Here is a 17,078-nt window from a genome sequence, read left to right as displayed (position 1 = left end):
TTTGCGTGTACGTATTCCGCAATGCACCAAAGTTTTTAGGGGTCCTGTAGTTTCACAAACTGTCTATGACTCCAAGTCAATGGGCTGCACAGAGCAGGCACTACATTCCTGCGAATAATAACATAGAAGTGTAAAGATGAGCAGAATCACTCGGTCTTCTTGTAAAAATGGACAAACTGCACACTATTACGTACTGGAGTGCAATGTCATTACTTCTTTTTTGTTTTAATAGGTTTAATTATCCTCTATAAGGGAGGCATCATACATCAGGGGACCTGGTAGCGCACATATATTTGCTGTGGTGGTGTGGTTAGTCCTTCATGTGGTATCTTTTTTGTCCATGCACTTGTACAGTTACGGGTTCCTTTTTAAAGAGGCTGTGCAACACAGCCGAGAAAAGTGAATTGTTGAGCAGCACCGATAGCATAATCACGGCGCGGTCATTTCGCGTACTTCATGCAATGAACGTGAAGTTGAGCTGTGGCACTATAGTGAATGGCTAAGTATGTATGTAATGGTGCGATCTACATTCTCAAAATATTGTCACTCCGTAAGTACTGCGAAAGAACCCAGACTTTACATTCTACGGGCGTTTAGGTTATCACCTAATTATCGTGACAGCCACGCAGAAGCTGTTCTAACTATGGAATTGTAGCCATCAAGTGCTGCACACATGACACGCCAACTTCCGACTGTTGGAAGCCGTTTAAATCGTACACATAACGCCTTTAATGAGCAGAGCAGGCTTGGTGATCATTGCGTGCCACTATACTGCTACGTATGGTCAACGCACCGCAGCAATTGTGCCTGCAGTACTAGTTCATAATAGAGCAAAATGGGGCATCCAGATACCTGAAATGTTGCGTTGAATGTGGCACCAATTTTCCTTGTGTTTTGAAGTTGATGCGACATATAAATAGGGTTGGTTTGCTTTGCCATAATTCCTTTCACTCTACTGTTTTCGCTTTGGCTTTCGTTCAGAATAAATTTATAGAAAAGTTGCTCGGTCCTTTTAACGTCTGAGTCATAGTGGGCTTAATAAGTATGAAAGTTCATTATGAACAGAAAAAGTTTCATGGAATTAATATTCTGGAAAACGTGTAATTTTAGTTTGCGAATTATTTATTAAGCATAAAATACACGTTTTAATGTCCGTCAATGTGTGAATCAGCAAAACGAGCATCAATTGGACAGGGATGAAAATAAACTACAGTCTGATCACATGGCTACTTTTCATCTGCGTTCTATGTCTGCTTCTTTTGCCATGGCACCTTACCAACTCATGCAAACTACCATCCTAGCTCCCGCAGTGTACGCAAGAAAAAAAAGTGTTTACTTTATTTCGTTGCAGCACCAGTCAAGGTCAGACGTGACAGTTCAAAAAGTGCCAGTCCGGAGTTCTGCGAGGGCGATCGCATTGCAATCACACTAGATCTGGAGAGCTTTGAGCTTCTCCAACAGGGACATGGAGGCTGGAACCCACTTATGGAAAAGGTAGGCTCTTTTGGCACTACCATACCCTCATCTCGCATTGCATAGAGGTTGAACTAGATGTGTTGCTGGTGAAGTAACTGAATCTTGGTGAATTATTTCAAGAATATCTAGTCCGGTTTATATCACGTGCATTACTGCTGCGGCAATGAAGTAATGGTATTAGTATAATTGGTGTTAAGCACTAACGTGGGTGCGAAGGCGGCTCTGCACTATTTGCCATGTACAAGCCGTGCACCTTGTGTGATGTGCCACGTGCTATGCATACGCGGATCCAGAAGTCGACCAGGGGCATGTCCAGATGTTCTGACCGCCCTTAAAATTTGTGTGCGCAGCGCCAGCCTATGACACGTGACAGAATAGCAGGCCCGACATCGTTGTCAGGCTAAACCTATGGTTCAATTAACAGTGCTCTAAAAAATAAGTTGTATTTGCTTTACGGGAAAGCGTACTTAACGTTGCAGTTTGGCCCTCATGGGCTTTATTTTCTTTAAAATCTTGTTCAACGTTGATATATTAGGTTCCGGCCCTTCATTATCGGAGCACACACAGCTGGCCTACATACTTCAACATTAAAATATTTTTTTTCCTTTCATGTTCAGCCAAAACTAATACAAGCTAGCGTTATTGCTGTCTCTGTATGCCTCAGGAAATCAGTTGCGTCGGGTTATGGCCACTGGAACACATAGTCAAGGCAAGCACAGTAGTAAAACGAGACGCGGGAAGGCCAACGCTTCTTGTATCAAAAGAAATGTGTCTTAGAACACGCACTGAGATGGTGAAAAAATTATTATTAATAATAATATTATTATTTATAATATTAATGTTATTTCAATAACTGGAAAAAAAAACTCATGTCTTTTGTGTGTTCCGCCATTCTGTAATCGTTTTTCTGTTTCTCCACTTTTGCTTTGTATTCTTTTCGTGTGCACATTTTAAGCTCTTAAAATCTGTATTCGCGAAATTATTATTTTTTGTATCTGAGCGCACTGTTCTTCCTGTGCAAATGTTCTGCCTAGAGCGCCAGCAAACCCTCGTGGTTGTTCCTGGCCACGTTAAAATACACCTTTGTTTGATTGATTATTATTATTATGATGTCGCTCCGCGGTCAATGCGCAAGGCACCCAGTTCGTTCGCAGCACACTGTTGTACGAAGAGGTTCAGCAAGGCTAGATGTGCGTATGTAGCAGAAATGTTCAGTGAACTTCCAGAAGAGGTTTTAAACGTAACATCTAAGCACAGCATATTCTAACGTCTTCATACTGCTTGTACAGTGCCAAGTACTTTAAAGAAGATGAAGTATTCATTACTAACAATATTTTGCTGGCCTCTTTTGCCATTTTCTTTTCATTTGCTCGTCGCTTCTTCCACGTGTAGTCGCGCGAACCTCCAATTTGGCTTTCACAGACCTGATTTGTTAAGTGGTGTTGCAGCTTAAGGTAGTGCTAGGGCAACGAATCCACCAAGCCCATTGACTGGAAGGTCAGGTTGTAGAAAATGAAGGAAAAAGGGTTTATAGGTTTAGTTACACAGCTCCTGTACGGAAGCCCACTCCATCCAGGAGCAAGTTAAACTTTAGGGTTCACATCAGCACCCCTGCTTGAAAAGTTCCCACTTTTAATACCCTCGTCTTCCCTAGGGGAGTCCGCTAGGGAATCTGAAGATTGTCCAGCAGCAAATCACAATCGACCACTCCGTTTCAATACCACGCCCGTGCTCACAACACTCCGCAGTTACAATGTGCACATTGTTTTTTCCGTCCCATGCGAATTGGCCAAAATCTGCTCTTTGATGGCGACTAAGCTGCCGGCTATACGCTTCAAACAGCACGTCACACTCTACACCCATTGTGTCAGCGATGTCGTTTACAATATTCCCCTAAAGTGTGGCAAGGTGCATATTGGACAAACGGGACAATGCCTCAATTATCGAGCCAGCGAGCACCGGTTGGCGGCGAACAGCAACTTGGGCGGTCATTTGGCAGACCACTGCAAGCGCTGTGGTTGTGTGCCACTCCTCGACAAAACGACCTTTCTTAGGAAAGCAATAAGCCGCACTGAAAGGGAGATAATCGAAGCTTTCTTCATAAAAAGAGCAGGAAATAAACGCGTTATCACGCTGGGGCGGGCGAGGGGGAGGTCACTAGCATTAAGTGACAAAGAAATGGCATTCATAAATGATTTCCTGTAATCGCCGCTTAGCTTAGACCGTGCAGCTGACTAATTTGGTTGTATACTCGAATTACGCCACTGGTGCACGTGTACTCATATGTACCTGCCACTATTATTCAGTACAGATCAGTGGCCTAGGAGCAGTGTTGGCTCCTATCACCCCTGCTTATCTCTACTATGATTACTTTTCACTAAGGTTATTGTGATAACTGTTATTATTGTTATTATTATGAACGATTGTAAATGACTAACGTGCATGTTTAGGCATGTTCGTATGACATAGTTCAGCTTTTAGTGCACAACAAGACGAGGACGAGAGGATATGAAACATACGAGCACTGTGCGTTTCATATCTTCTCGTCCACATCTTGTTGGGCGCAAGGAGCTTAAATAATGATCGTAAGTATTCGTGTAGCCATCATCATCATCAATCACCATACCAAAGTGAGACCCCCCCCACCAGACCTCCCACACACAAATCTGCATGAGCCACATACACGATATGTTCGATGCTTTGCCCCTCCTCAGAAACGGGTACAGACGCTGTAGTTCCGACTAGCATGAGTGACTGAAGTTTCATATTACATCGCCCGTGCTCTAGAATGAAGAGCCATAGAGAAAGAATGTACAAAGAGAAATAAAGAGAAATTTTTATGAGTCTTAGCTTTTGTGAGAGAATCAGGTATGTAATGGCGATAAAAGGTTTCCTGTATTGAGACGAAAGCCTTAAGTGGCTCGTTGCAATGGCTCATACGGAACAAAAGCGACCTCTAGTTCATCGATACAAAAATATTGTAACGATGTTAGTAAAACAAGGATATTTATTAAAGGCGAACTTGTGCCCACAAGTAAAAGTAACTGCGGTCGTGAAGAAATCCGCGGCAGTCGCGTTCCCAGACTGGGCTCGAACCGTCTTCCTCTTCTCCTCGCGTGACACCTCGTGCGCGTGGCGCATGCGAGCCGGGTCCAACTGGCTGCCCGTGCCGCGAAGATCGCTGCCTGTTGTAACTGAGCAACACCACTGTACGGCGTGCACAGTGCCCAATGCAAAGGGCGCGCAACTTGAATGTCACCAAGTTTGTCGTGGCAATATCATCATCAGGAATGGTTCATACCCCCGTAAGGAAACAAAGATGCAATGGTTGGATATTTACTTATTTATTTATTTATTTATTTATTTATTTATTTATTTATTTATTAGCATACTTCCAAGGCCCAAGGGCATTACAGGAAGGAGTGGTGAATCGAAATATTTGCACAGTAAAATAGAGAAGAAATACAGTCATAAAAAATAAAGAAAACAGCTTAACAAAAGGTTTCGTGAATGGCAGTCTTGAAGCTGTTGACGTCGATGTTGGCGGCGATGGAAGCGGGAAGGTGGTACCATTCTTTGCTATCCTTGGAATGAAAGATTCGCTGTAGGAATTAGTCCGAAAAGATGGCAAACCAACTTTATAGTTATGATCTGAACGCGATGCACGTAGATGGGAGTGGAAAAAAGAACGTCTTTTAAAATCGGATTATAATCACAGATCTTGTGGAACAATTATAGGTGAGAGTATTTACGGCGCAAAGATAGTTCAGGTAAGGGAAGTGTTTCTTTCATTGATGATACGCTGGCATGCCGAGAGTAATTTGATAAAATGAAACGTGCCGCGCGATTCTGGGTGGATTCAATAATTTCTGAAAGTGTGGTGTTCTTGGGTCCGAGATAGCGCATGCGTAATCTAATTAAGGGTGAACAACATATTTATATAGATGTAGTTTTACAGACGACGGTGCTCGGAAAAAATTGCGTCGCAAGTACCACAGCATGCAGTTTGCTTTCTTAGTAACATATTTAACATGTATGCGCCAAGAAAGATCACAACTGATGTGGATGACGAGGTACTTGTATGATGTCACAGTATCCAGTCGGATGCCGTCAAGAAAATACTCGCTGCCCTGACGGGTTATTCGCATGCTTTTACACTTCTCGATGTTGAGCCGCATCATCCATTTATTGCAGCATGAGGACAAGTGGTGAAAATCTTCTTGAACTTCATGCTGATCAGAGGGTTGGGCGAGTTTTTTATAGAGAACGCAATCGTAGGCAAAAAGTTTTGTTGATGAAAACGCCATGCAGTCAAGGAGGTCGTTAATGCTAATGAGAAAGGGTAAGGTTCCCGACACTGGTCCTTGTGGGACGCCGGATGAGACAGGCGAAAGAGTAGATGAGCAGTTGTCAGCAGACACAAATCGAGTGCGGTCAGAAAGAAAATCTTTAATCCAGCGGAATACCTTGGTGTCTAAGTTCAGTTTGCTTAACTTAAGAAGTAAGTAAGCCATACGGTCACCCATTCAATAGCTTTAGCGAAATCCAAAAATATGCAATCAGTGTCAAAGATGATGTCGTTATTTATAAAGAGATCATTAGTAAAAAGATAGTAGCTGCGTTTCACAGGAAAACATTTTCCTGAAACCATGCTGAGAGTTAGTGAAGAAAGAAGTTGCCTCTAGAAATTTGAATAAATGTGAATAAATAACGTGCTCAAGAAGCTTACATGGGATGCTTGTAAGCGATATTGGTCTGCAATTATCGGGAAGGTCTATATTACCAGTCTTATGGACAGGGACCACCTTCCCTACCTTCCAGTCAACGGGAATTGTGGAGCACTCTAAAGATTGAGCAAAAATGTTGGACAAAGTAACAGAGGAGTACAGTTCAGTGATTTTCAATATGTTTGACGTAATTGAACCACAGCCAGACGAAGATGAAATTTATGATTACTAATGAGTTTACCAATGCCTACAGAATCAATGATTATGGGATCCATAGGAGGAAAGTTACGGTCGTGAAAACATGGACAAGAAACAGGTGTGGTTTTACAGAAAAAAGAAACGCGTCGTTAAACACTGATCAGCACTGTGGAGGAGGGACTAAAGTATTATCATCACGTACAAGTTAGATAGGACAATTCTCTGCGCCACTGACAATGTTCCAGAACTTGCGCGGGTTAGTTTGCAACATATTCGGTAAAGTAGTGTTGAAAAACAAATCCTTGGCTTGATCGATGCTATTATTGTACTACATGTTTACTTGGAAATAGGCAGCCCAATGATCGGGGTTATTGGTTCGCTTATCACGACGAAAAAGACGTTTCTTTTTGTGTAAAAGCCGTGTAGAGCAGTAGTAAACCAGGGCTACCGCGGGTTAGAAATTATCTTTCACTGTGGTATGAAGCGCTGGACAAGAAAACCTAGTTTAGTTTTATAGAGGCACCGGTTTTCCTCAACTGTGCGCCCAGAGAAATCGCACATAATATCAAGGAGGACTGATTGCATTTCGGCTATTATCGACGTTACGTCTGCCCGACCGTAATCGCGAACCATTTCATGCTTTTTGTCGGATAAGGTCCTAGCTTTGATTGTAAAGTGGATCAAAGAATGATCACTTAGGTAAGTAAGAGGGCAGGCTACATCAGGCGTGTTGGTCAAAACAAGATCAAGAATGTTCGAGACTGATACAGTGGTTCTAATTGGTTAAAGAATAAGTTTGGTTAGATTGAAATCTTTACAGAGGCTCTGAAAATTAATGCACTCAGAAGAATTATGTAGCCTGGTCGCTCCACATAACGGCAGGGTAATTAATATCGCCCAAAAGGAACAATGGCATGCTGGGGAATCGAATGGTTACGCTATTAAGTGCGTCATATAATTCATTACAAAACGACATAGGTGCAGTGGGAGGCCGATAGCGTGCGCAGAACAGAAATTCTCGATAGCCAGCTTGAACACGTAAACACACTAATTCCAGAGGGGACACAATTGCAACAGGTGAAAAAACAAGTGAGTCACTGACAGCAATTAATACGGCCCCTCCGGGGTGAATGTCATGGCCATACGTATAAATAGTACAGGCTTTCTCGCAGTCGAAGATTTCGCTATCTATTATTTTAGCTGATAGCCACGTTTCAGTGAGGATGATGATGTCCGCTGGACAGGAATCGGCAACGAACGACAAATTGGTTCGCTTATTAGGGATACTTCTGATATTCGTGAATACAATTGATAGGTTGTCGGTATTAGAGTGCGATATTTGCTAGGATGAGCTGGCGGTGGGCAAGTTTACTGATGAAGAAGAGCAAAACTTTATTTGCAGAAAAGGACTTCGTTGCCCCTAAAACGGGGTAACGCCGTGTGGTCGGGCCCCTATTCTAAGGCATCGCTGGCCCTCGCCATCCTTTCTGCGCTCCGGACCAGCCTGAGCTGATCCTCGAGGGCGGAGCTAAATAACAATGCCTCCCACATTGCTCTCGTGTTATGCTCTTCTTGCTCTTCGGTGTGAGCCATACATTCCCATGTGATGTGGTAGAGCGTCGGTGTGCTTCCGTACCATGGGCATATGTCTTTGTATGCTGTTGGTTAGCATACGTGCAATTTTTGGAGGTTTGTATATGTGGTCCGTTTGTAGCCTGCGTAATGTCGCTGAGTTCACGGCTGAAAAGTTCTTATGTTGTGCTGACTAGAGTCTTCTCAATTCCCTCTAGTATTGCAAGATTGCTTTATATCTTAGATCGTGTTAGCTTGAACATGCGAAGTAAGAGGAGGCCCGGATTCACAGACCCTGTTTGTAGTTCCGCAGTACACATATGTTTTTCCGTTCACAACGAGTCTGTTATGGCGAAGTGTGTAAGAATAGGCGCTTGCTTTGCAATATTCAATTAAGTGTTTCCGCAATTGTCGCGTGGTCCTTCAGAAACAGTCACCTAATGATACACCGGTGTCCCTAAACTTGGTTCTTTGGGAAAGAATTCCATCTTTTAACTTTGAAGATGCAAATTTCACGGTAATTGACCGTGATTTGTTTGCGACGAAATTGCCCGATCTATATGCCCGTGAGATCTGTCCCTCCTGGATATTCAAGTTCAGCTGGTAGGACAGAAAATTACGCAGCTGTGTTTCCGACTCTGCCCAATTTTCCGAAGTAGTGTCGGTGATTCCATAAAATATTATATTTTCGTGCCTCGAACGGACCTCAAGATCATCAAGATGGGACTGCAGTGCGACCTGTTCTTTGCTCACTGCATCAGCAATGCGTGGCACGTCAGTGTTAAACTGCCCGCCTTCTATTAGTTCAACAAACGCTTCAACTGCGGCTACTCTAACAGTTAATCTGGATACCTTCGTTGCAAGCACGTCTTCGGTATTTCTAAATTTATTAAGAGCATCTATCATTTTTTTATGCCGCGAAAAAAACTTCGACGAAAGAGCAGCAATAGCAGAAAGCACGTCGTCATTATTAGGCTTACAGCGTAGATTCAACTTAAGGTGCCCAGGATCGGACTCCACGTCGACACACATTAATAAGCTTTTCGCGACAAACACATAGTCAGATAAAGGTGCTCGCTAAGCTTGTCGACACGGGAGGAGCAGCAAACAAACATTGCTCGTTCGCTTATAGTACAAGCACGTAGTACTACTAACCGGCACTAGAAGGCAGAAAGGTTGCCTGAGTGAAGAGCACATGGCTGCCTCTGCCCCTAGTCCACTCAATGAATGAAGAAGCGAAAGAAAGAAAGAACGAAGGTTCTGAGAAAATCAACACAAAAAATAGAAACACCTGTAGTACTCACAAAAGACATCTAGAATAGCTAAAATCTAATGTAATTCGTAGCTTGTCTCCTTCCGATTCTTGATTCTGTCAAATCTTGCCCATGGAGGACCTCATTTATTATTCTGGGTTCTTTTGAAGCATCAACACCGCATCTGGAGGCCTTCACATTGAGCGTTTCTTAGAAAAATATTCACTATGTAATGACCATGTTCTATTGCAACTGGTTTCAACATGTCAAATCTGTGTTTCTCGACAATAATGAAATGACGTACCGTCAGATAATGCAAGCTTGAGAAACGGAGGGTTTTAATGCGTGTCTTTCGTTGCCCTTTGCCAAGTCATACTACTGAAGAACTGATTCGAATTTATGGGGGCAGCTCATTTGCATAATATAATAAACATATATATTAACAGGTTATTTTCCCAATTTATAAACTTCAAACCAACACGCACAAAAAAAGCAGTTTATTGTTTCCAGCCTACTACAATGTTTTCACTGAAAAAGTCATTCAATTTGTTCTGTGAGGCACACAGCTATTCCTGTGGCATATTATTTTATTGCACAACACTCGATGCAGTAGCCATCCATTATTAAAACTCAGAAGGAAATTAATAGCACAATGCATACGATGAGGCATATAGCATTTTTATTGGACTTTCTTAATCCATGTCTTGTTTGAGTGCACGAAAGCTACTGCACTGAAATAATATACTAGTACATACTTAAAAACCGCGATTTTCATTACACTCATAATGAATCAATCAACTGTTTATTATAGTGTCCAGGAACAGCTAGAAAGCCTTCGTACTGGTGCACTTAAAATGCAATATGTGAAGCAAATTGTAAAGAAAATATGAATGACAAAACAATGCGAGATAGAGAAACAAATAGGAAAAAAATAAACGAAGAAGGGTAAAAGGGTGTTAATCACACATGATTATCTACAGATACAGAAAACACAGGAAATGAAGTTTGAAGTATGTCAATACAGGCGCAATTCTTATTACATGATTTTTGCAGTCGACTCATATACAGGGTGTTTCAGCTAATTTTAGCCACATTTTAAGAATATGCCGACGAACTCTAAGACGACGCGACCAAATAAATGCATGTTGCCCAGTTACGTATGTAGTGTGCCACGCTATTTCTTGTATTTTGCTTAATTTGATAATTAGTCAAGACTAACCAACTTCTGCAGCAATGAATTTAGGCGGAAAATTGCAATTAGAAAGTCGCAGAGCGCTTTTCAAAACGACCTATTAAGCAGTTGCTAACTTGTATTTCGCGGATGCCTGCGAAATACAAAAAAAAGAAAAAATACCACGTGAAATACCCTCTTGTGCGCCGTGATAGCAGCACTCTCCAATTGTCCGCGTACAAACGAACGTAGCATCTAGCAGGGCGTGCTACCGCTTAAAAGGCGACAACGCAGTAACAAAGGCGTTGCCTGTGCGATTTACGCCAGCGCTGGGCTTCTCTCGCGGCGGTTCATGATAGCGATAAGCACACGCAGCGGAAGCACACCCCGCTGAATGCTATGTTCGTTTGTGCGCGGAATGCTCGGGTAGAGTGCAATCACGACGTGCAAGCGGACATGTCACGTGGTGTTTTTTTTTTTTTTTGTTCATTTCACGGGCATCCGCAGTTCAGCGGAAAAAACAGCAATAATTAATAGATAGAAAAACAGAAGCTGTTTATTTGGACGTTTTGCAAACCGCTCTGCAACTTTGTAATTGGAATTTCTTTTCCTATCTTCATCGCTGCAGAAATTGAATAATTAATAATGTCTAATTATATAGTTCAGCAGAATACAAAAGGTAACGCGACACACTAAATGCAAACGTGAGCAACATGCATTTGGTTGCGTCGTCTTAGAGTGCATCGGCATATCTTTAAACTCTGGCTAAAGTTAGCTGAAGCACCCTGTATAGCACAGTCTTTAAGGCAATAAAGCCAGGCAATGAATTCGAAATGCTGCCCGGTATACTGTTGTGGAACGATCGATTGCATGTGATCAAGAATCTTTGGGCAATGTATAATACCGTGGACCACCTTATACAGGAACAAAAGATCTTATTAATTAAGCCTTGAGCCTACGGGTGTAAGTTGAGGTATACTTGGGAAGGCTGTACTATGGTCGCCAGAATGGCAAAGGTGGTGCTTGAAGATAGATATCCGTTTATACTGGGCGCGTTCAATGAGGTCGGAATTAGATTTGCATGTTGCACCCCCACATACAGAGGCATACTCTAGTAGTGGAAAGCACACAGCAGAATACAATTTCAGAAACAGTATAGGTGAGTGGAAATTGTGCAATATACGACATACAATTCGAAGAGCGCGAAGGGCATGCTGTGTGAATATCTCTGTGGAGAGAAGCTTAGCGTTTTGTTGAAGTACACGCCAAGATCTTCCATTTCATTAACCCTCAACAGTGGAGCATCCCGAAGGGTGTATGAAAATTGAATATGGTGGGCTTTCCACATATAACTTAATCCTATAGTATTGGAAGCACTTAAGAGTACCTTAGTGTTTCTGCACCAGTAAGGGAGTGAAAAAATGCCTCATTGGAGGTCGAAGTGGTGAACACTGTTCACAGTCGCAAATAGTTTTAAGTCGTCGGAACACAAAGCCATGCTGTTCATTTAACAAAATGTTCTTAGCACTAACAGAAAGCAAGAAATGCAATAATGATTCAAGTACTTGTGACGCATTGCAGAGGATAGATATAGGCCGGCAGTTAGTAACAGCACGTCTAGCACCGGATTTGTGCATGGACAATGTCCATGCTACCTTCCGAGTGCTATAAAACGTATTAGAATCTAGGGAAATATAGAAGATGCTTGTGAGAACGGGGAACAAGTATGCTTTCATACGTCTTAACCCTTTCAGACGCCACTTTATCCCTTCGATTGAAAGTTTCCTTTCGCCACATCTCGTGCATCTTCAGATCATAGAAAGTTCATAGCTGCAAAAAAGGTTAAGCATTTTCAATTCTTTGTGGAGTTCTGTGAAGTTTCCAGAATTTCGATTCCATGCGAAACCTCGCTAGAAGAACATCAAATATGAGAACATGAACTATCTCATGCTTTCAAACTTGAAAAGCACTTATCCAGCCACTTGAAAATTACGCCTGGTGCATGACATTGTGAAAAACCATGAAAGAAGTGAACCCGCTACTTACAACATACTGACACATAGTAAAAAAACCCAACCGTCTACCTTCCCACTCATTTTCCTAAAATATATTCTGCACGTTATTCAAGATTGCAGCACATTTCCAATAATAAATGTTTCAAGATGTATGCAACACATTTTAAATATCATTACTTTCATCAGTGCTTTTCCTGTTAATGCACCATCTTGCTGTTAACATTTGTGTAGACATAATCTGAAAGGGTTAAGCACTGCGGAAGGAATACCATCAGCCCCATAACAAAGGAAAGGTTTGAGGCATTTCATACATGTGGAAACAAGGTCTTCATTGACTGGTAGACTTTAGAGAACTGTACGCACTCTGCCTGTACGCACTGTGCACAGTGGGCCAAGCTGAGAAACAAAGTTGCTTGAAGTATCTTTTACACCACATACAGAACTGATATGTTCTGCGAAGCAATCAGCAGTGTTCGAAACATCACCATTTTCATAAATAAGACGCATCATTGGCGCTCTCTTTAGAAGAGGGCGAGCGCATGAAGCTCCAGAAATATTTCCAATTACGTGTCACGCTGGCTTCAACACACTCAACGTGGTCATAGCGATGATTTTAATAATAATAATAATAATAATAATAATAATAATAATAATAATAATAATCTTAGTGGCAACATGGCTCGCAAGAGTAAAAAAAGGCTGATGCGCGTACGCTAGAGCGTCTGAAAGCCAGCGATCTAGAGCAGGAAATTGCAAGGGGCAGAAGACATCCCCTTCCACACGCACGCACGCACACACACACGCGCGCATGCGCACACACACGCGCGCATGCGCACACACACGTGCACATGCACGCACAAACACACTCACACACACGCACAGTCGACGGGTGCACAACACGCAGGAGTGCCATTCAGTCCGGTCGCAAAGAAGGGGAGTCCGAATGGCTAGTAGGTGAAGAGAAAGCTCTGCATGCCACATATAACCATGGAGTTGTGGTGTCGGGCGGTACAGACGTGATGGGGCTCAGGCTGTGCTGACTACTTTTTCAGACAAACTGAATGAGAAAGATGACTGCTGTCCAGAGAACCGTCAAGCATCCTGCAGAATAGACAGACTATTGCGATGTTGCACTGGTATTGCAGGGTGTGCCACTTGAGGACTATGAGGCAATCCTCGTAGGCTGGCATGAGCTTGTGACGGGTGCATGTTGCCCGGCGCTGAACAAAATCGTGTTCGTCAGCGACGTGAGTTTGGTACAAGGACTATATTGAGCACTACTCAAGCCGTGGCAGAATGATAGAAGTGTAGAGTTTTCAGAAAACCTCAGGCTCACAGGGAAGGGAGACACGGGACACAAAACCAAGAATGCGACGATCCTTAGTGTTGTGACATATGAAGAAAAGTCGAAAGAAGGTATTCCTCGGGGTTGCCAGCGCAATCCAGACGAAGGACAAAAAGAAGTGCACGATACGCGCTGCCCACCCCTAGGAACAGGCACGTACGCAGGATATTTTTTCGGGGGGTACTTTACTATGCAAATGTAACTGCAAACGTAACTTTTCTATGTAAATGAGGCGGAGGCTACTTTACTAGTATAAGTGTGAATGCCCACCATTTGCCATAAAGACGATTAAAGCCGCTAAAGAGAACAGAAATAACATGTATCTCACAGGTACGCCTGTGAGATATACCTCTTCTTGGCAAACAAAGAACCACATCCAATGGACTCGCGCATGAAACATGCGCAGGAAAAACCTTGCCAAGAACACGTTAACAAGCGAAAATGCAAAATAAAGATTTCTCGTCCCATCTCTAACGGCTGCGTCACTTCGCTACAATATTCCTAGGCAGGCACGTACCCCCGCTCCTCTGGGTACGTGCCTGCCTAGGAATATTGTAGCGAAGTGACGCAGCCGTTAGAGATGGGACGCATCAGCTCACCAGGAAGACGAAGATGAAGGGGGATGCGCTCCGGCAGGGGAAAGTGCAGATCCGCAGGTACAACCAGAAGTAGCATTCCAACAACTTGGTTTATTAACTTGGCATTTACTTTAAGTTTACACTGTACAAGATATTAACATACAAAACCACGTCATATCCGTCGTCGACGGCCTGCCTGATCGGCCTGGCCTCCCATGGTGAAGTGCGTCATGTGCTGCTGTCTCCTAGCTATCTTCAAAACTACTGAAACCATTCCCTTGAATGCGTTTCTGCAGCATTCAAGGGACCTGCGGACCGGCGGGAGGCGCAGGGTTCTTTACCAATTAGTTATTTCGACCAATCAGGCAGGCCGACAGCATCTATGGTCGGGTACAACTTTAGGAAAAAGGGGCGTTTAATCATACAAGGCGGATGCACACGAGCCTCCACCAATGGGCGCACACTCTGGACTGACGCCTGAGCCGGACCCGCCGATGGCCGCCCGCGCTTCGAACGGGGCCGAGTCGTGCCAATCGTGTGCGTCTGTCCCTCGTCAGAGGGGATTCCCAAACTGTTTGTGGCGGTCTACTACGCCGGAAATATTACCGCGAGCTTTAAATGCACCATTCGTGCCGCGTGCGTGTATTCTGAGCCGTGATCCGGCGACGAAAGATTGCAGCCACCATCGCTGACGCTGCGCTACGCTTCGTCTGAAAACAGGATCCCGCGGCGACACACCGCTGCAGAGAAACATCCTGCGTGTTTTTTTCCGTGGTGTTTCTGGTGCCTAATGTTAGCGGCGGGTGTCTTCGTGTACTGTGTCGCTGTACAAAAAAGAAAAGAAAAAGAAAGAAGGAAAACGTGATAAGGAACAGAAAACAAATCCTATCACATTCTTGAAATTAAGTATGTGAAACACAAAACCAAGAAATACAAATTTTGTGCTATTTAAAACCAAGAGTATTTATATAAAAAGGTGAATGAAGCATTTTTATACCTTTCCTGTCACGATCGTCTCCAAGATTTCTAATGGTTTCGATACATTCATTGTTTTTTAAGTACTTGTTAAATAGCAACTGATATATTTTAAGACCACAAAGCGAGTAGTAAATGTGCTGTGTACATGCAAACCAGTGCAATAAACATGCAGAGCTGCTCTTTCTACTTTTGTCCCTTGCAATGAAGCTAAAAGGCAGACGACGCGCACCGCTGTAGAAGACACGCGATTATTTTTCTCTCGTGATCCGGCATGTGCTGTGGCATTCCAGTTACAAGAGCTGTACCAAACCAGTAATCCAAATACAAAAGCATTTATTTATACTGAAAATTACGCGTTTTAGAAGCTAGGTTTCTTGAGCGGCACTATTTTACTCGCGGAGGAAATCGGCTGTCGCGCTTCGGTCATCTGGGCGGGGCTATGCTGGGCCTCCCCTTTTTTCTTAAGTTGTACCCGACTATAGTAGGAGCCAGATTTTAAGGGGCCAAGAAAATGGTCGCGTAGACACTTTGCATACAAAAGCACTTCGCCCATATATATTCATGTTTTTGACGCCCGATACAGCCGAGCTTGGGAAGAGAGCGTGTCACGTGCACGTAGTGACGTCAGGTGCGGCGGCGTCGCCGGGCGGGAGCACATGCCCGGGGCGCCATCGCAGTTATCTCTGCACAAAGGCTTCCCACGTGTCGAGGAGCCCACAACATTCCCGGAAAGAAACGAAAGGGGCCCGCGGTACTCGACGAGATCTCGTCGCGACAAGATGTTCACTCACCAACTTGCCCAGCTTGCTGCCTTAAATCGAGACACAGGCTGAATGTTACATCCAGAATGGGAAGGGCCCGAAGAGTCTTCAAAGGGGTGCCTCCGATGAAGTAGGTTGGACATGCAGCGGTTTTGTTGTGGCTGATACGCATGGCAGCTTTTTTGCAGTGCTACTATAAAGCTTGCCATTGTAGGGCCAGTCGTTCAGCTTTACGGCATGCATTTATTTCAAGCACATATGCTGTACAGCGGCATAATCTTGCAGTGGAAGTGTTAACTTGTGAACCAAACACATTCTGCAAAGATGCATTAGTAACTTGGTTTTGAGTTGATCTTTTTCGTGACTACAGTTGATAGTATTGCAGCAAGAAACATTTTAGCAGAAGCTGGAGAGATTAGGGCACTTTAATCATACCGACTGCAATAAGCACTCATGTAACCTTTTCACCTTCCCCGTAATGCTTTCACACCATCTGCTCGCCTCATAAACAAAAAAAAATGATCAGAAGCCAAATAGTTTCATTGACTCAGTACATACTTCTTCTCAAGCAGGCATCGAAGCAATTCTGGTATACGCGGCTGCATGCATAGGTCTTGCATGATGCAGTACCTCCTATGCATTGCACATGGTGTACATATTGCAAGACAGATAATTTCTTCTTGCAGTGCTCAAGTACAAGGACGCACTGACTCAAACATGACTACGCTGTGTCATGTTTCCTAAAATGCATCAGCGTTCTTGAGTGCTGCAGGAGTGATTTATCGGTAACTAGCTCATGCACTTGAAAAAAAAAAAAAACTGAGTTAAGGAGTACTGCGAACTCGTACTGAACTGAATTTAATTGAATAGCGCACTGTAAGCGGAAACGGACGGCATGGCTGATAAAGTACGTACTTCCCATTGTTCGGCTACTAGTGTCTTTCGCTTTCAAAAGTTATTGTTGCCACTGGAAACAGCGCAGAACTCGCCCGTTAAACTTTAGT

The 17,078-nt window shown here is 43.4% G+C and overlaps 1 protein-coding gene across 6 annotated transcripts in view; it reads left to right on the top strand.

Annotated features, from left to right (window-relative positions):
* Nucleotides 1-17,078, top strand: part of LOC126544652 (E3 ubiquitin-protein ligase MIB2-like) — a 285,660-nt gene that overhangs the window by 193,524 nt on the left and 75,058 nt on the right. For all 6 annotated transcript variants that reach the window (XM_072287224.1, XM_072287223.1, XM_072287226.1 and 3 more), the window contains exon 7: nucleotides 1,352-1,494. In XM_072287224.1, the coding sequence (XP_072143325.1) occupies nucleotides 1,352-1,494 (143 nt within the window). The remainder of the gene's footprint in view (nucleotides 1-1,351; nucleotides 1,495-17,078) is intronic.

Source organism: Dermacentor andersoni, chromosome 3 (genome assembly GCF_023375885.2).
Source record: "Dermacentor andersoni chromosome 3, qqDerAnde1_hic_scaffold, whole genome shotgun sequence".
Taxonomy (NCBI): domain Eukaryota; kingdom Metazoa; phylum Arthropoda; class Arachnida; order Ixodida; family Ixodidae; genus Dermacentor; species Dermacentor andersoni.
Note: the sequence above shows the minus strand (reverse complement) of the source record. Positions and strands in the feature narration are given on the sequence as shown.